General features: G+C 40.5%; 1 protein-coding gene across 1 annotated transcript in view; it reads left to right on the forward strand.

Annotated features, from left to right (window-relative positions):
• LOC122809249 overlaps window positions 1-20,570 on the forward strand; it is a 193,265-nt gene that overhangs the window by 110,399 nt on the left and 62,296 nt on the right. The window contains exon 4 of the mRNA XM_044080575.1: window positions 9,629-9,755. Coding sequence (XP_043936510.1) covers window positions 9,629-9,755 — 127 coding nt within the window. The remainder of the gene's footprint in view (window positions 1-9,628; window positions 9,756-20,570) is intronic.

Raw genomic sequence — 20,570 nt, forward strand, 5'->3', positions numbered from 1 at the left:
GTAGTTCAGAAAACTTTTATTGGGTTAGACTACACCTATCTGAACACTGTTAACATTTAAACCTATATTGTATAAAGCAGATGTACATACCCAGGCATGCTCTAAGATGCTCTGTCCTCCTGCAGTGTAGCTGCATATTCCCTTCAGTAGCTTCAGGGGCTATGGAGAGAGAAACAGGAGTATATAAGATGTGTTGCTGGTACACACTGGAAGTTGTATGTGTAGGTAAGGCGGGGGTTACTTATAGACCATTGGTGATGCTGCAGCTCTAACCTCAGCATCCCACTGGCCAAAGAGGTTAGGATTGCTCTGCCCAGTATTGCTGTAACAGTGGCAGTATTGTTTTCCCAAGTGTAGAAACCCAGTGGCATGTATCACTGTCTTTGCTAATCCATTTTAGGCCTCAGTAATATACTGAGGACCTTCATATCGCTCCTGCAACAATGTCTGGCTATAGTCTCTGTGCAGGAAATAGAACATCATCTTAGATTCTTTGACAAAGCACCACTGTGCCTTAAATGAATACTTCCTTTCCCACTGCAGACATGTTTGCTTACTTAAAAGTAGCAGAGAAAAATGGCAGATACTTTGACATACCTGACAAAGGAAGTAGGTGCAACTGGATTGCAGTGCTGCACATCTAATTTTCATGCCCTGGAGGAGCAAAGCCTAATGTATGTATTGTATCAAAGTATTTGAAATTTATGTTATCAAATGTAAAATGTGGCATTCCTGTATCTGATTCTGTACTATAGGTATAGCATGCATAACAATGAATCTATTTCCAGTAGATCAGATATGGAATTCCAGATGTATCCCTGAAGTCATAGTGTTGACTGCACATGTACATTTCTTATCACAGGTGTCTAGGCATGTACACAACACTGTTTCCAGTTGGACACAATGTCTGGACAGTTTTTATGTTACAGCAATTCAAAAACAGTAATGAGTTGAGCCCTCATCTGTATAATCACTGTGTCCAGACGGGTCTACTTCAGAAGACTGAATCCCACAAGACTGAAAATTCAAAATACTAAATGATGGAATTTTCCGCTTCTCCACTGTTGTGCAGTCTTTGGAGTTGGTATATATAGTTAGCAGGGGGTGTGGGGGGCACATCCCCCCACATGAGGGGTGCAGGGGGGCTTACCCCTGCATTAAAAGTTTGTTCAGTATTTTGAATTTTCAGTCTTTTGGGATTCAGTCTTTTGATATTTTACTCTTACAAAGTAGACCCGTCCAGACACCTGAAGTTTCGTGATATCAGAGCGAGGGAACTCACTGAGCACCACTGAGCAATGAAAGAATTCCTAGAACAGCAATTTTGAAAACTGCAGTAAGTGACTCTGAAAGTAATTACTTAGAGAACTAACTCTTAGCTTCTGCAAGGTAACTGCTACTCTTTTTATCTTCATTTTTTCAAGTACTGGCGCTGCTAACTGCTGTTATAATTAACTACTTAATGAAGTAGTCCGGACAAAACTGTTATGAGTTATTGAAGAGGTGTATTGAGAGGGGCACTGCAAGGATAAGGCAGTTGTGCTGAAGGATTGTTAAGCCTAATAGGCAACACATGCATTAGCAAATACTCCGAGCACATGTGAACACATTCAGGCCTGCCTTGCACTATCACTTTCTGTAAAAAAAAAAACATTTGCCTTCTCTGTATGTCATACATTTACCACATTGTAAAACTGTTTTAACAATGTGGAAATGGTCATGTCACCCTGGGGAGTGGGATTGTTAAGGCTGTCATAGTGTGGGGGACTTTTGTTGAATACTGTTATGTGGTTGACATTAGTTAACCCATCTGGGTAGACAAATAAGACTACCTGATGCACCAACAGCATGGTATATGGGCAAGGGGCACGTCAGGGTTATAAGCATTTTTTTGTGCCTCTGACCACCACTACGCTAATAACACTGTTTCCAACCCCCCCAGAACAGAGACTAAGAAAGATAGAAAGCAGAAGAACACTGCTGAGGCTACAGAAAAAGCTACCCGGAAAGCAAGGTTCTCATATGCAGAGAGGGAGGTGCTACCCTAGCCACTCTATTTCCATGGCTAATAGTTCTCTGGGCAAGTGCTGCTGAGCAAATCTACCAAGGGCATGCCTGGAAAGATCTGGTGGTGGACATTAATGATGTCAGTGGCCAGGACTGTATTTGTGCAATTGTCTGCCACATTACCACTGACATAAATCATGCTGCTGAAAAACGATCTGTCCATCTGTGATGGGAAGGTAGATTAGTGAGTGGTGCGGTATCAGTTGAGCCATCTTTCACTTGGACTGAGGAGTTTTTACCCTGTACCAGAGGCAGTGACACTGCTACATGGTCCTGCAGTACTGTGCTAGATATTGGTACAGAGCATCCCAAGACAGTAAGAGTATCTACTGGAGATGCCCCGGGTACGTTGAGTTCATCCTTTGTAACTCTAGTAGTAAGTCATCTGGGCCCATTAGTCATAGGCCAAATTATTAAAGCTATTTAATTTGGGTTATACAGGAATATCAGGGATTCCACCTACCCAACCATCTTCACAAGGTATGCTTAAGCAGTGTATTGTGCTTTGATGTGTTCACAGGTAATTCTGTATCCAGCACCACCACTGCGGAACTAAAACCATCTGATGTTAGAGGATCTGCAACATGTGATGATGACGATGATGGTGTGGATGAGCTGGCATAGTGAGGGAATACAGTGCATGTGTGTGTGTGCGTTGGACATGGGGAATGTGACTACTGCATCCCTTACATAGGCTACGAGCACAGTCTGTATGCCTGGAGATACCTAGGAGATACACACCATAAAGAAACAACAGGTTAATGGTGACTCTCTTAGGGGAGTGGGTTATCTCCCACCAGACAAATGTCAGTACCTATTATTCCCCACTTATAGTTTCATAGGTGTTTACTAGGCTAACGACCACAAAGGCGTTTTTAAGCCTAGCCATGCATCACAAATTTCTGACAAGTTCTGATACCCTTGATACTTGTAAGCATGGGCCTGGGAGATGAACCATTTACAGGTTACCTGTGTCCATTAGAGACATAGGTGCCAAACCAGGGACGAATTTTCGGTTTCCCATCCAGTTGTCCAAGTTGCACTTGAATTGGGTTAGGGAGGAACTCTGCTTCACATAGATCATGAGCCTGTTCCATAGATAGGGTAGTCTATGGGATACATACCTGTCTCTCCAGCAGGTCCTATTTATATCACAGGCAAGGCTGAGCAGGGGAATACACATTGGGAGTGTTGCTGGAGATGTGATTTTCACCCTCCTCCTAAAGTTGGTATGTGTTATCAGCTGCAACCCAAAGTATGTGCAGTGCCACCATGGAGGCATAAGCAAATACCACCACAGCTGTGCCTTATTGGAGTTAGGTTGTCTCACATACCGTGCTTCAACCTTACTATGGGAGAACATGTCCTGTTTGTGTGCTTGTTTTAGTAGACTAAATCCTATACTTGAACATATAATATCCTTTCAAGCTCACCTGTCATGCATGAGCAGCCAACCACAAAATCATTCCACTGGTACCTCAGTGCTATGTCATGCACACACAGTGCTAGCATTTCCATAGCATCATCTGTTGTGGAGGTGTCTATGGCCAGGAAGGGACATCCCTGGAGTCAGAGCAGTCATGTCAGTCACTCTCATGCAGATATGCCTACATCTAGCTAAGGCCATGATACAACAAGTGCAACTCCTGCTAGAGACAGTTTCATAAATGGTTGTTTGCAAGGGATGCTCAAACCTATGCCATGCATGCCCTGTACCTGTCCAGTAGATTGATATGCAGTGCTACAAGGACTGCTTAGGTTGTATCCCAGCAGACACACACACACACACACACACACACACACACACACACACACACACACACACACACACACACTTGACATGTTGAGAGCTGACATCTATAAAAAATAAAGACCAAAAATGCAAGAGAACAGGGAATGTCAAATATTGGTCTTCTCCTTTAAAATTCTTTTTTTTGCAGGGGGAAAGCCCCCAACCCTCAAACTTAAATATGCTAGGTAGTTAATATTACAAGAAATATCCATGTTGGACTGAATATATGGAAGTCAATTTTTGTGAGCATTCAGTCTCCACATTTAGGGGCTCACTATAGAATGTCGAAACATTTCAAATGTTTACTACACACACACACACACACACACACACACACACACACACACACACACACACTCTCTCTCTCTCTCTCCTTGTGACCATGGTCCTTCACAAAATCATTTAGGTCAATGCCCCCACTCAAAGCCCATACATATAACTGCACTTTCTTTAAACTGTCTTCAGCACTCGCACATTTCCCTGTGAAAGATGTTTGTATATGTACTCCCTCCCCATTATGAAAATGATAACTGTACCCTGCCCTGTGTACATTGGTACTTTGGTTGCCTGTGTGTGATGCATAGTGTAGCTAGTCTATGCATTGGTAAGCACATCCTGGTGTTGACTGTACATGCATCACTTTTACTGTAGTGTGTCTACTTTACTCTGTTTTACTGGGGTTTCAAGCTATGTGCAAGCTACTGCCTCTTTGCCTGTACCACTATATACTGCATCCACCTCAATCTCACATCATCATCCACTTTTGCTGGTTCCTTCACATACTTCTCATCTTGCACAGTCTCCACTGTCTGGTGTGCTAGGGACTGTGTCTCCTGCAAATACCAGCATCCCCCCCCCCAGCTGTAACTGCCTCCTAAGTCTAAAATCGTGCTACATTGTACATGCTAAAAATATTTTTGCACACATACCAGGATCGTCTTGCAGGGCACCACTGGATAAATCTAGACAATGAAAGCATGCCTTCAGCAGCCCAGACGAACACCACATAAGTTTCTTTTCAACCGGGAATGGTTGTACCCCTGGTCTTTTTCATTCTATGGATTTCTGGTGAGTGTCATCAGCTACAGTTATAGGGCATATCTGGCATTGCCAGTAACATATCCTATGGGAATCTTACCTCATCGTAAAACTTTGGTATAGGTCACAGGTGTGCTATATGTTGGAGTCGTGATAACTGCCTGGGTGACCAGTGGACACATTGCTGATCCAGAGCATTACAGAGTTCCTAGAAGTTAATGGAGTAATACCCCTTTGCAGTTCACGTTACTCCTTCCCAGTTCATTAGGTTGGGCCTTTATTTTAATGTGGAGGCAGTCAGTGGTCCCCTGACCCTCAGGGAAATGAGATATAGCATAGAAGTATTGCATGGTGTTTCCTCTGTCTTCTGTGGTATCTGGGAGCCATATATGGTCCAAGGTAGGTGCTTGAGATACCCTCCTTGTGTCCCCAGTAGGTCACTGAAAATCCATTGTAACTAGTATATGTAAAGCCATAATACTGTGGTACCCACAGGGATAGTTACTCAGTGAATCCCATGGGCTGCAGATGAGGCTGACAAGTGTCTGCAGTGTCTTCATGGTCTCCCTATCCACACTGTAGCAGTCCACAATGACAGTGTTGTCAAGTGCATAGAATGATAAGTGTGGTCAGATGACACTGTACCTCCTCAAATGATGACACGCACAGTTGCGACTTGTAGTAGCACTAAGAGCTTCCTGTAGATAATTCGCTAATGTAGTGGTAACCCCTAACATTTTTTTCACAGTTCCCTTTGCAGGAACATGGAGATTTGGCAATGTTCATTTATACAGCATGTGTACCTTCACAGAGCTGCATTTATACATTTATGAATCACTCTACCATCTTGTTTTGCCTCATTTGCTACTCCTTGCTGTTCATTTTGATAATGTAGTGCATTACCATTAAATTGTACTTCATCTAACATTGCTGCTCGGTATTCCCACTAGAGGTATGCTTCTCCCTGTATTGCACACACCCTGAATGGGGCCATTTATTGAGCATAGTCACTCACTGCAATGTGGCAAAATTTTCTGAATCCTAGCCAGTGTTTTATGTTGTTTTTTTGGGTTTGTTTTTATTGTAAGGGTACTTATCCGTATGCTTACAGTTTTTGTTATCAGTGAAGATGCAGATTTAGTTTACTTTTTGCTGTGTAGTGTGTGTGTGTGTGTGTGTGTGTGTGTGTGTGTGTGTGTGTGTGTGTGTGTGTGTGTGTGTGTGTGTGTAAGCTCTCTTAAATTTGTGTTAAAATCTTTTCAAGACATCTTTGGTAGGGATCTGCTTATAATTTATTGAAAGGTGATCTTGCATCACCAAATCTGGTTTGCATCAGCAGCAATCCTAGTAAGCCATTCTAGTATGTTTTTTCATTTGGCAGGAGATACTGTGTAGTTAAGGAAAGAAAAGCAGGTAAAGTGAATGGAACATTTATATGTCCTATCAGTTGTCTGCCTTATTTGGCAACAGCTGACATTTTTCTAATCTCCATAGTTGTACCACTAAGTTGGGCTAGAGCTTGTACTTCTGTAATTATCATTGGGTGGTAGTTCAGTGACGTTTCTTTCCATAATGCAACTTCTCTAACTCAGTAAACATTGCTCTGTGTCTGCAGATGCCCCTCCATATAATTGTTGCAGTACTTTTCACAGAAGGGATCTCTTGTCAAGGATAGTCCAACATCTGGCTGGTATACCAAAGCCTTTAGGTATTATAAGTACTATATGTCACACATATGCTACCCACGTAAGACGTAGGGGATGAAGATGACATATGGACACAAATACTCAGAACTGAATTGCCCCGGAGGAACAAAACACCCCCAGGGACGAGGAGAACAAGCACATCCGGAGGAGAAAAGTCAGAAGGAAAATTGAAGTGACAGCTCCTTAGCCAGGAAGGAAACAAAACATGGGGGCAAGAGCTATTAACAAGGGGGGGGGGGAGAGGGGGAGGAATAGTGCAACAGTTAAGAGAAGGACATTTGCTGATATGGTAAGATTTTGCACAACTGTGCTATGCCCTTCCACATCACTGTTGCAATATTCTTTGCAGAAGGGAGAGTACAAGAGCTAAGAGGAAGCCTGGGAGGAGGAAAGCACAGAAGAGCCCTTTACTAACTCGTGCAGGACAGTCCTAGCAAAACCTGCTCTGACCCAACTTATAATGCTTAATAAAAGTATGAACAGAAGTCCAAATAGTAGTCTGAAGGATGGAGTTGGTGTCCACACCCTTGAAAAAGACAATAGAAGGGGCAACCACCCTAGCAAAATGACTCTTTGCTGTTAAAGAAAGACATTTGCCATGAAAAGAATTAAAAAAGTAAATGGTTTTAGAAATCCAGGTGGAGACCAACTTGAACCCAAAGTCCTGGGATGAAAAGAAACAAAGTTGCTCAGTTTTGCAAATAAGCTTTGTTTTATCCAAATATCTGAGCTGACTATGAAGGTCCAAGGTGTGGGGAACCTTTTCACTGGCAGACTGCGCAGAAGGAAAAAAGGAAGTTAAATAGGCAGATTAAGGGGCAGCTCATTACCCACCTTGGACATAAAACAAGGATTAGTATGAAGAGATACCCTCTCTCTGTGAAAATTAACAAAGGAGGAATGGTCATAAGAGCCTGAAGTTCAATCTCTTGGCAGGAGTAGCAGCCAACAGTAAAATGGTCTTCCAAGTACATAGTTGTAAGGATGCTGAGCTAGCAGGTTCAAAAAGAGCCCAAGTCAATTTTTCAAGTACAAAACTGAGGTCCCAAGAAAGAGAAATAGACTTTCTTGGGGGCCTGATAAGAAGGATGCCTTGAGGGATTGCTCAACCTCAAACCAAGAGGCCAAAAGAGGATTCAAAGGCAGACAAGCAGACACTGCTGACAGGTGAGCTTTAACTGAAGAATATGCCAAGCCAGCATGGAGCAGGTCACATAAATAAGAAAGAACCAGAGGAACCACTATTGCGAAGGGATTCTGATGGCGAGAGAGGCATGAAACAGAAAATGTTTTTCATTTAGACATGTATGATTTTTCTAGTAGTGGGTTTCATGGCTTCCTGCAAAACCCAAAGCACATCCTCAAAAAAGAGATGCCTATAAGGGGTCAAAATCCTATCACTCACAGTGTCATTGGAAAAATACTACAACAGTGAAAAAAAGGATATCTACTGTTATGATAAGATTCTACACAACTGTACTTTTTCTGTGGGTAGGAAATGAAGTATGCTAATATATGAGAACTCAATTCTATGTCGGGCTCTTTTCACTTAATGCAACCCAGGTATTTTCTTTCCAGCTTCATGCAGCCATTCTCTGTTTCTACAGAGTTATGGCAGCTGACAGGTTACATTTTTATGTAGTTTAAATCAGAAAGTAGTCCTGGTGAGATTTTTGCAAAAGAAGTCCATATATGTTTTATGTTTACAAGTGAATGAGACGATTAAGGAAAGCTACAGCACTTTTATTGTACTGTGTGAAAAAGAGAATAAGAAAATGAATCTGCAATGCACTTTTATCAGATTTACAAATGAAATAATTATTGGGTTGACAACATTATTTTTGTGGTGTTTAATTGCTGACATGCATAGAAAGTGCAGGAGTGGGCATTTATCATTTTTTATATGACATATATTACCGGTAGCTAGAGAAGGTGGTGAATACAGGCACTTTTGTTATTGTTTTTAAGTATTTTTGATCACATTATTTTAATAAGCTAGTACATTTATTTGTGTGGGGGATTAAAAATGTGGTAGCTAAGTACATCTAAGTTTCATGTTATAGCGTAATGTCTGCGTTTTAGGAATTTAGTTTGCCATTTTGTTAATTCACTTTTTGTGTCTCTACATTGCTTACCTAATTAGCATTTTTCTTGTGGGTTAACGATTTCTGCACATGTAGTTAATTGGTTCTTGTCCATTTAGTTTGATTTTTAACATCATTTAGAAATGGAAATGTAGGATGAGCTCACAGATTAAAATGAAGAGGTAGGCATCCTCTGTCCCTAAGTAGATGCATTTCCCTCTCTCTATGCTCAGAAAAACAGCACTACATAGCTTCTAAAATATTATCTTCCAATCCAGACAATTTTAGGATAGTCTTTAATGGATTTTAATGCATGCTTTCAGGGCATGCTTAATGCAGTGTGCCAGTGCATGACTTTCCGTGCATGCTTACCCCTTGGAATGTTCATCATATTGTGAAATAATGGAATGCATTTACTATTATTTTTGAGAAGGAGGTAAGAAAAGAGGTCAAACCTGAGAGTAAGCCTGTCTGAGATTTTAGAGATGTTTACTAAACAACCTTTGCACAGCTCACACTCAGTTCACATCCGTGTCTCTCTCACTTATACCCACAAATGGCAAAGATCACCAAGGGCTGTGGTAAATCCATCTTGCATCCAAAAACCCTTCTCACGGTAAGAGTGAGTCACAGGACAAACAAGTACATAAACCACAGCAGAGATTTAAGGACTCGAGTTTTTATTTTTCATTTTTCTCAAATAACAAGTAAGCGAAGGCACTCTTCCATTTTTACTCTGTCTTACACAGACACAAACACACAGATTCATGCTTTTTTTCTGTGCCTCTGATTGAATTTCATTCTTTCAGAGGTACTTTTGCATTGTAATATTTAAACGTGTAAAATAAAAAACATGTAGAACAAAACAGATATATAATAAATGTTTATCTACAACATTGTATAAGCTTCCTCTTTTCTTTCTCTTTATTTATCAATTTCAGCTACCAGAAGCATTAGAGGATGTTTCATTTTCTTTCACAAACGAAGAGTGGAAAATGCTAACTGAGCTAGAAAAGGATCTGTATTGGGAAGTAATGAAGGAAAATTATGAAACCATGAATTCACTGGGTATGTATCAATTGTAGTTTGTATGCCCTAAACAGTCCTCAATTATTAATTTAAATCTTGACTTTTCTGTCATTTATGAACCTATTTAGGTGTATGCTGCAGTTACAATTTTTACCTTGGTTCTGAAACTTTGTTTTGTACTCCAGAGATGTCTGACAAAACTTCAAATAAACTTGAAAGAGACTTTGCTGGTATCTTACAATCATTCATACAAATATATGGAATTTTTCTTTCTTTTTGCATTTTTTGCCCCCCCCCCTTTCCTTTTGTTTATCAGGAAGGGGGTGTATATAACAACCAGAGAGATAGTTTCTTCATTTTGAAAGGGAATGACTACATGGAATGGGGTAGGTCCATCCTACTGCCAGGGGAGTACGTAATGACACTATACGTGCATCCGTCGTGCTTCTGTGAGTGGGACTACTGAAAACCTGCCCATCCTTTCTAAAACTGTTAGTGTGCTCATCAGGGACCTCACCATCCAGCCTTTTCTAGTAGGTGAGCCACAGAATTAAAAAAAAAAACTCATCCATCCTTTCCTCGAGGGAGGAGACCCAAACCATTGCCTTTTCTGCCACCACAACTATCTCGAGTGATGAGGGTTGTAACTTGAATCCAGGTCTTATGGCTTCCAACAGGGCTTTCACAGTGTGCAGCTGTGGTCAGATATGACACAAGCATAAATTTTCCTACATTTTTAACAGGAAGTAACTATGATGCTTTTACTCACTGGCAGCTTCTGGGGCTGACCTGAGCTGTTACACAGGTTCTCTGTTAGTCCAGCCAATCTCACAATAACCCTATTGTCTTCTCAGTATTTCATGTACTGCTTGGATGGTGTTTATTTCATGGATTCATTTTTCAGTGAAAACCAGTCCACTAAAAATCACATAACCAGTGAGCTATCTTCATTTTTTTATTGTGAGGGTACATCTTATGCCCTCCCCCCGTATGCTCACCCAGTATAATTAAGTTTTAGGTCACCCCCCCCATATCCCCATTCAGTATAATTAAGTCTTAGGTCAGTCATCAAACCTTAGTTTGAGATAAACCCGTTGTGAGCGTGGCTGCCCACTTAGTTGGTTTTGATGATTTGGTCTACTATGAATCAAGTGAAAAAACAAAACACCAGTTGCACCCCTGTGAGATAGTAATATATTTTGCTGCTGATGGGCTAGTTGGGTGGGATGAGTAGATGAATTTTAGTGATAAGCATGACAAACTCTACACCAGTTTCATTGAACTCTCCAAGCATGAATCCTTTCCATAGTCACAGTCTGAGAGTCCTGTGCTTCAGTGGCCTGCATTAAATAATTTGCCAGTGCATTTTTCATCAAACTAAAGAAAAAGTAAAATACTAGATTCCTTTTCTGACTGTCTAAAGACTGCAGTTTCCCTTACAAATGTTTTACTTAACATTCCCTAAAGTTGCATATCTGTAGCTCATGTTCTGCTGAAAACATCTTCACAGGAGAATGCTTGTGCATGATTTTGTTTGTGTGTGTGTGTCTGTTTGTGTGTTTGTGTGTGTGCATGCACACGCGCATATACAGATGTGCATATGCATTATGGCGATATTCACCTTCACATGAAAGTTACAGTAATTACCAGCACTAGCCTAAAACAGAACTGTGAGCTGTGAGAGACTGGAATTTTATATCATTACTACTTCCTATGAGAAAGCAATCAAAAGTGCCAGCTGTGTGTTTCTGATTCTATGAAAGTATTTCATCATAGCACCAGTGAAAGTACAGCTAGTCAACATTTTTGTTGTAGAAATGGGATCATCCTGAAATTGTAGCATTGGAACATTGCACTGTATTAAACAGTAAATTATAAGTTTTCCATTCAGCACACCTATTTGTGTTAGTTGCGGGCTTTTAAATTTAAGATGCAAGTTGAAAAATTCAGAACTGAAGTTCATCGGTGAGATAAGCTGATCCGTCCAATAAAACAAGGTGGTTTAAGACTACGTGATTTGAAGGGATATTTTAGAGATACCCAGTTAACGGGAGGGGGATAGTGGATGTAGATCCTTAAGAAGAATAACAACAACCATACAAAATATGGTTATAAGTACATCTTGTGGTAAAGTATCATGTTATGACTTAATAATGTCTGCATTTTAGGAATTTAGTTTGCCATTTTAATAATTCACTTTTGTGGCTCTACGTTGCTTACTTTATTAGCATTTTACTTGTGGGTTGTTAAGTATTTCTGCACATGCATTTAGTTGGTTCTTGTCTGTTTAGTTTGTTTGAGTTCTAAGATCGCTTAAAAAATGGAAATATAGGATAGCACACAGATTTAAATGCAGAGGTAGGCATCTTCTGCCCCTAAGTAGATGCCTATCCCTCTCTGTGCTCACAAAACAGGGCTTTGTATCTTCTAAAATATCTTCCAGCCTAGACAACTGTAGGATAGTCTTTAATGGAGTTCATTCATAAAGTTGCAGAAAGTATTCTAAGAACTAAACCAACATGGAAATTTAAGTAGGGGTACAGAAAATAGGCAACAAGGCGCTGGACTTTACTGGAGAAAACAGGCAAAGGAATCAAGGTACTGGCAGTAAATAACTAGAGAGGGAAGGGTTATGTAGTGGGATGAGGCTAGTAAATTCGTTTGGAGTGCAGGTTTGACACTGCCTTCCCCATCAGGGATTGATATCTGAATACAGGGAGAAATAGGGGAGTTTGAAGTGAAATATCTGCTCTGGTAAAGTTTTTAGTTGAATCTAGAACAGAAGCTTCTGTGAAAATGGGGATAATTAGTAGGGCATATAAAATATTGCACGATAACTATGGAAATGAATATGAGGATATTAGAAAATTTGGGGAAAAGAGACTAGAAAAGCAATTTGCAAGGGACAATCTGAGGACATATATGACTCCCAAGTATGCAACAAAGTCCAGAAGGTTTAGGATTTTTGCTTGGAAGTTTTGCATAGGTGTTTTTATGCTGTAAGGACACTTCAATGTTTTTTTTCCTTAGGTAGATAGCTAATGTTGGAGGTTTGATGGGAAAGAAAGAGGTAACTGGGAACTGTTTTGGCAGTGTAATGAGTTGGCAGATTTAAAATCCTATAGAATACTTCGTCAGAAATCCATCCATTCATCCACAACCCCTTTTTTCCATTTTTTCACATGGGGTCGGGGTGTCACTCCAACAGTGATAGTCATCTAGAGTCTACATTCACATATTGGAGAACAAATGCTTATAGCATAGGAATGATTCTTTTGAGTTTGAATTGCTTAGACATAGTAAGGCCTTATTAAGTGTAATTCTGTTGGCTGCTAAAAAACAATTACTAGAAGATGGAAATCAAAATCTCAACCAACTGTATTTGAATTGTTTTAATATTGTAAAAGAGATGAAAGAACTTGAAATAGGATTTTTACAAAAGGGAAGGTGCAAATTACATAAAAATAAATGGAATTTGTGGGCACAGTACATGCAAAATAATGTTCAGGAAGAGGAGTGAGGTTTAAGGAAAGGCAGACATTGATCAATTTGTGTAATGGATTAAATAGGAGTTGTTGTAAAGAAAGAAAACCTATATGTAATGCATAATGTATGTAAATGAAAAAAATATGAGTATGGTTTGTTTTCTTTTCTGTTAATGTATGTGCACCTGTGTGATAATTTAATAAAAATGTTAAAAAAAAAAAACTGAAGTTCACCCTTGAGTTTACTTTAGGAAAAAAAACTACAAAACATCAAGCAAGTTAACTGAATGAAAAATATGGTGTTTAGTTTAGAATGTTTTTCAAAAAAATTCTTCTTTATTACTTGCATTCACACTAAATGCTGATACTGCATTTGCAGTCAGTGTTGAAGTGCTTTAGCTCTTTGTGTTTGGTATTTAGCTACGGTTCTTGACTTAAACTTGAGGGTTTGCTGGCTCGGGGAACAGTCCAGGGCACCGGAATAGTTAGCTATGGTTCTGGATGAAGGCCCTGTACATAGGGCAGTTGATTGTAAGGGAAATAGTGTTGCAAGGTGTGCATACCTTTACATGGGCCAGAAGGGATGTGGAGGTCCATTCTCATAGCAATCAATTGTACATGTTGGGGGAGGGGTTGTGGGCAGAAGTACAGGGCCTACTAACCAAGTGCTGAATGAGGGGAAGGAAGATAGCGGCCGGCCATAAGTAGATGGCTTCCACAGATTGCCTAACAAACATATTCACTGATGTGTAGCTTTGCTACAAGGCTTTCCATGGACCTACAAGAAAGGCAACTGCTGGAAAAGATCACAAACCAGGAGGATGATGTGTGACCGTATGAGCTCTACTTGTGTAGCATGCACATCCTGAGCAAGGTGCCACTAGCAAAATGCATCAGGACCAAGTGTGGGAGGGAGTGTTGTAGGACATACATGGGGTGGGAGCCCAGAATAGGTCTCTGCAACAGATGCATCAAGGGGTAACCAATATGATACCCCATGCCAAAGAGAAGACATGGAACATTGCCATGCATATGTCCACCACAGAGGATGAACCACCCACACAGAAACTGCTTACAGAGATAGATGAGGTCATGCTATCCCTGTTTGGAGAAAAGGAGCAGAACCTCCTACCCAGGGGTGGGTGGCCTACACATAGGAGTTGAGATAACAATGACTACCCAAGTTATCAGTAGGGGATGCACCAGTTTAGTACTGCTGTTAAGCAGTTGTATGGTAGAATGCACTGAGTGTGTGAGAAGACTGATTCACTAAAGACCTTCTGCATATATGCCCTTTCAGGTACTGCTGGGCTACAAGTGCAGTAAACCACACATCAGGGTATGTATGTCTCCTTATGCTATACACGTGTAGAGTTGTCTACCACTGTGCATGACGCTGGGGAGGTATTTAAAACGTATGTCTGAGTGCTTCCAATAGTATCACCTGTTCATGCTTTCAAAGATTCTACTGGTGGAGGGACCAGCACATTGAGCCAGCACTTATCAAATATCAGTATGTCTCATGTGGCTGATGGTGACTGCAAGGGGCACATGACGGTCTATAATGCTAGCATGGGAGGATTCCCCCAAATCACTACTACCACCAAAGGCCACTATGGAGGCGCAGGCCAGAGTCAGAAAAGCACCAGTACAGGATGGACCTCCTGTGGCTGTAACCCCATCTGGGTTCCTCATGAGTTCCCAGTCCACACAGCCTCTGAGATTCACACTTTCTCTGTCATACCCACTGTAGGGGAGAGGTCAGGGGTGTCACTTCCATAACTCGAAATCAGTCTGTGACCTGACTACAAAACTTGGCGTAAATCAGTAAATATGTAGGTCAGTGATTTTATGCACAAACACCAGCTACCTATAGTGTTAGGGAGATTGAAAGTGTGCTCCTTGGCTTATCTAATGATATGCAACACTTACCTGATATGGAGTGTAGGTATAACTCTCAACCTCTCAGAGCAAGAAAACTGGACAAAGCCATAAATAAAACTGGGACAAAGGCCCAAAAATAGGGACAATTTTTAAAATATTCTCTTACAAACTTGGAAAGTCGATAGAATAACAAGCTGTGTATTAGCATGAATTTTCTGAAGGCATGAAGTCTGAAACTCAAATGTCTGTCATTATATTATAAATTCAATCTTTAATGATTGCCACTAATTAGTCAGAAAAACAGACCAAAAAATGTGAGGCAAAAATCTGGGCATTCTGCGCAAATCTGCATAGTTCAGAGGTATGATAGGTACAGGGAGCTTCTGTTGCTGATCAAGTCTATGTTTGCAAATGTGGCCTGTGTGAGTGGTTTAATGAGATGTATGGCAACCTCCCTCCAGCCTGCTGCAGCAGGTTGTGCAGTGTTTGACCATGGCAGTGATTTTGGCACATACCATACCTACACATGCTATACAGACAGCTGCTTTAGATATCCTCACTGTCAGCTGTGGCCACACAGCCTGTCCCATCTGGCTGTCAGTGTTCACATTATTGTGGACAGTGATATTCCACAGAGTCAGCCATTGAGATGCCACACCATGATGCTTGTGAACATTCCGTAGTTCTGTATTTTTGAAATACCCTGTGGCACATGGAGAGCCATGGCTGCTTGTTACTGTTAGCCAGGTCTGTAGGTTCTCATCATGGGACACTGAGTCAGGATACATGCAATTGAGCCAGTAGCTCTACAACTTCCTTGTCACAGAGCACATTGATCCTTAAGACTGCAGGCCACCAGAATGTACATTGTCAGTGGTCAAACACTACATTTCGGACTCATCACTCAAGGATGTGCCCCCTGACTCCTTACAGCCTGTTCACAGAGTAAGTGCCTACTGAATTCACTTATCATGACCCTACCCCATATTATAGGGTTACTATCAGCTGCCAGTATGTCCTTTCCATCTGCCTGTGCAAGTGATGATGACTATGAACTGTCCACCACCTATCCTGCAGGGGTAAGTTTATGTCTGATGTACAATGTGGCTAGTCCATGGCAATGCCTTGCACAGCCTGTATGTAATATTGCATACATAGAATAGAACTATGTTCTCTTAATTGTGGCCTACAGTTGTGAACAATGTGCCACTTTTATTCTGTGTTGTCTTAACTATGGCCTATAGTTGTATATAGGACACAACTCTACAACAGTGCCACAGTATACTGTACCAGCCTCCGTTTTTCATGTGATGTCCCTGGACTCTGTAGCCTGTCCTACTAACATGATGAACCATGCTGGAATGGTTTCTTGCTGCTGTAGCCATTTACAAGCTGCCATATTGTTTAGCATGCCACATACCACAAAGATTTTGCTGCAGTTGTGCCGTGCATATTATAGCACCTTGGCTGATGTGTCCATGCAGCAGACGTGTCCCATCAGTTTTCCAAACACATGCTGGATGACATATGTTTCTACATGGGTAGCATTGGAGTGATTCTCTTCTATGGTCCATGACTTCAAAACATATCCAACATGATGTGCAGTGTGCAGTAGCAACAGCTTTAATTAAATGTGGCCTGCTTCCTACTTGCATGGTATACTTGTGTACTACCCTGTGTAATAAACCTGTGTGTGCAACTACTGATTAGATAATGCTGTAAGAAGCCCCCTCCCCACATGAGCAATAATATAGGTTGTCTGTATGGCATAGATATGAATCACTGGAACTGTCATGGTGGTGCATTGACAAATTATGTTTAATACCCTACACCTGGCAGGTTGAGAGAATGGAAGCTGTTGCTGTATCTCATTCCCCATACACTAAGTGGAGCCGTGATGGCAGTGTGTGTTTGTGTGTAGTTAAAAGTCTTGCACAGTGGTGGCTGTATCCTCTGCAGCCCTGGAAAACCAGATATGCTCCTCTATGTGCTATATCATGATGTCAAGGAAGTGGTATAGGACATGTGAGGTTGATTCCTGTGATATGTTTAATTATACCCTGTTAGTTTCTGAAAGGTCCCTGTAGCTTAAGAGGGCTAATGCTGCAGACTATTGTGTCCACTGGAATGGGCATTCAGCACATCACCCTGGATTCTGCTTGTGGCTGACACAGTTCAGCTAGTTTTCATCTCATATAGTTTCCCCTGTGTCCATTTGGTAGCAGTCCATTGTCTACTTGTCCATAGGTGCTGTTATGTAAGGCATTAATGACACCTTCTGCAAGAGCACAGATGGCTGTGCCATGGCATCATGGGCACTAGCTACAGTGCTGACCACTGATTCATGTTGGTTAGATATAGGCACTGCTATTTTTAATCTATTTATAGCATACACCAAAATTCCTCTATATTCTGAATAAGTTTGTGCCTTGGTGTAGTATGCCTGTTTTATTCATTTCTGAATTGCTCTATTATGTTTGATGCCCTTATTTGCATAACCTTTGTGCCTCATTTCCATGAACTTCCTCACTTCCAAATCATTATGCAGTTATCTGCATTTGTTATATAGCATGCTGTTTTTCACATACTGGATGGCTGTGCTATCTGTGTCTCTAAATTGCCCACACCCTGTAGGCTTAGTCTACCTGTGTTTATTTGTAATGGGCATTGCACTAAATGTCTGGCCTGTATTCTGTAATTTTTAAACAACTTCACTAAACATCATAATTACTTAGTCATAGCAAAGATTAAAAATATTTCCCCCCGGGACCAAACAACATATATCCTGCTCATCTGACAACCCCTCCAATTTTATCAATTTACTCAATTTCACCCAAACTATAAACTTCCCCACTAGAATCGATAAACACACCAAGAAAGAATCTATTCTAGACTGGATACTAACCAATAAGCCCAACTTTGCCCGTAAGGCTGGGTGCCTCTCCAGTTCTCTCAGTGATCACTCCCCTACCTTTCTTCTAAGGAAATGTATTCACTTAATGTCATTTTCAAACACATACGCAACAAAAGAAAGTTTTCCCCTACCTTCTTAAATTCCCTACTTCAAAACTGCAACTGGTCACCGCTAAAATCACTTCACCTAGACCAAGCTGTACAATATTTTAATGATACCTTCCTCAATATCCTTAATACCCTTGCTCCAACAATAAAAATTCACTCCAAAGCCAAAAACCTACCTTTGATAACCAAAGATGCTAACTCTCTTATTAAACAAAGGGATAGAGCCTGGACTGCTTATCAAATTTCCAAAACCTAAAAAAACCACACCTCTTGCAAACAACTAAGAAACCTAACTAAGAAGCAAATATTATCTGAAAAAAAAATCTTATTTTCTAGCTTGTCAGCAAAAACACATAAATAACCCACAAAAACTTTGGCAAAACCTTAATTACCTCCTCAACCCTGGCAAAACCTCTACCACTGCACCATCTACAACAAATAGCACTGAATGTATAGCATCCCAGTTTAACTCTCATTTCATCACATCTTTCACCTCACTTTTAAACAACAACAAATCTAACCAACCCCTTACAGTGCCTACCTCTACTAACTCTAAACCCATCTACTTCGCTTTTAAACCCATACAAACCTCTTATATCAAAACTAAAACCCACCTGTCTAGCAGCTGACCAACTCTGTAATGACTTCTTAAAAACAGCTGCAAGCTCAATCGCCTATCCCGTATCTATCTTAATCAGTCGTTCCATTGCAGAACAATATGTCCACATACTATGGAAAATATCTCTTATCGTCCCCCTCCACAAGGGAGGCCCATCTAAAGATCTCTCTAATTATCGGCCCATTGCCATTCTCTCACTCAGGTCTTAGAGAAATGTATCCATAAGCAGCTCCTAGACTACCTCACTGCAAATAACCTCTTATCTAGTTCACAGCACGACTTCCGTCCAAAACACAGTACCGCCACAGCCCTCATAGGTTTCACTAAGTACATAAACCTCCTCAAAAACAATGGACAACATGTCTCTACTATATTCCTTGATATGTCCAAAGCTTTTGATATGGTATCCCACCAACTACTGTTCAACACTTTAGACTCCTTCAACCTCAACTCTACAGCTTTCAACTGGTTCTTTAGCTACCTTACTAATCGACAACAGGCAACTAAATGGGATAATAAGCTCTCCAACAGGCAACTAAATGGGATAATAAACTCTCCACACTACTCCCAGTCTCTTTTGGGGTTCCTCAGGGTTCCATCTTTGGCCCTCTCCTTTTTATTATATTCACAAATAGTATAAACACTGCCACTAAATCTGCTTCTATTATTCAATATGCTCTCAACGCTTCTCTTATTTGCTCTGCTCCCACACCCCAAGAACTCCAAGATAAACTGCAAAAGTTGTTTCTAGATACTGAAAATTATCTAAATGAACTTCAACTCATCCTAAACCCAAACAAAACAAAATTAACTATCTTTTCTAATAGGAAATCCAAAGCAAAACCACCACCTCTCTCCATCTACTCCACTAATGGCACTATAATAGCACTATAATAGCACCAGTTAACCAAACAAAACTACTTGGTGTCACGATAGACAACAACCTAATATTCAGTAAACACATATCACTCACAATAAAGAAAGTTCACATTAAACTTGGTGTTCTATATAGGGCTAAACCTTACCTTACTCAAAATAACAGACTAGTCACAGCCAGATCCCACCTATCTACTATTCGCTAGTTCTCAACTTTTACATCTACTTGATTCCTGCTATAACAAAATAGCAAAATTTGCTGCTAATGTACCCAACGGGACCCATCATTGCCTTGCTCTTCAAAAACTACACTGGCTTGAATTTCCCAATATGTTATCACTCAATCAGCTCACCAGTGCCCACTCTATTATCCACAAACCTGAAAACTGCCCTGCCCAGTGCAACTAAATACCAACCCCAGGACTCTTAGATCATCTGATAAATGTATACTTAAGGTTACAAAGTCCCATAAATACTTTGGTGACTTTCTCTTCTCCCTCCAAGTAGCCAAACAGTGGAACCTATTATCCCAGAATATCTTAAAAAAACGCATACCGTCATAGCTTCAAAAATCTCCTAAAGGAATATCTTACTCAACAATGGCTATCCTGGTTAGTTTCTCATGCCTTCGATCAAATGTTTTCTATTCTGCTATCATCTTGTCTTACTTCTACCAAATGAAAATACCACAATGTTTTTTAGTTATATATCTAATGAGTTTCATATTACTGTCTGTAATAAGGCTTAAGAAATGTAATGTTTTCTGTTTTACAGTCACCTTTTTGTAAATTGATTGTTGGTAACTTGCAAACTTTTGTATATTGTTTGTAAATCTTTTAAAAATGTTTGTAATCTTTTTGTACTATTCTTATGGAGCTTATCTCCCCAGGTCTCTGCTGAAAATGGGCTACTTGCCCAGCCGGACTCTACCCGGTTAACAAATGTAAAATAAATAAATAAAATAAATGG

The sequence above is a fragment of the Protopterus annectens genome, chromosome 8.part0, assembly GCF_019279795.1.
Source record: "Protopterus annectens isolate FY-2018-M chromosome 8.part0, PAN1.0, whole genome shotgun sequence".
Classification (NCBI taxonomy): domain Eukaryota; kingdom Metazoa; phylum Chordata; order Ceratodontiformes; family Protopteridae; genus Protopterus; species Protopterus annectens.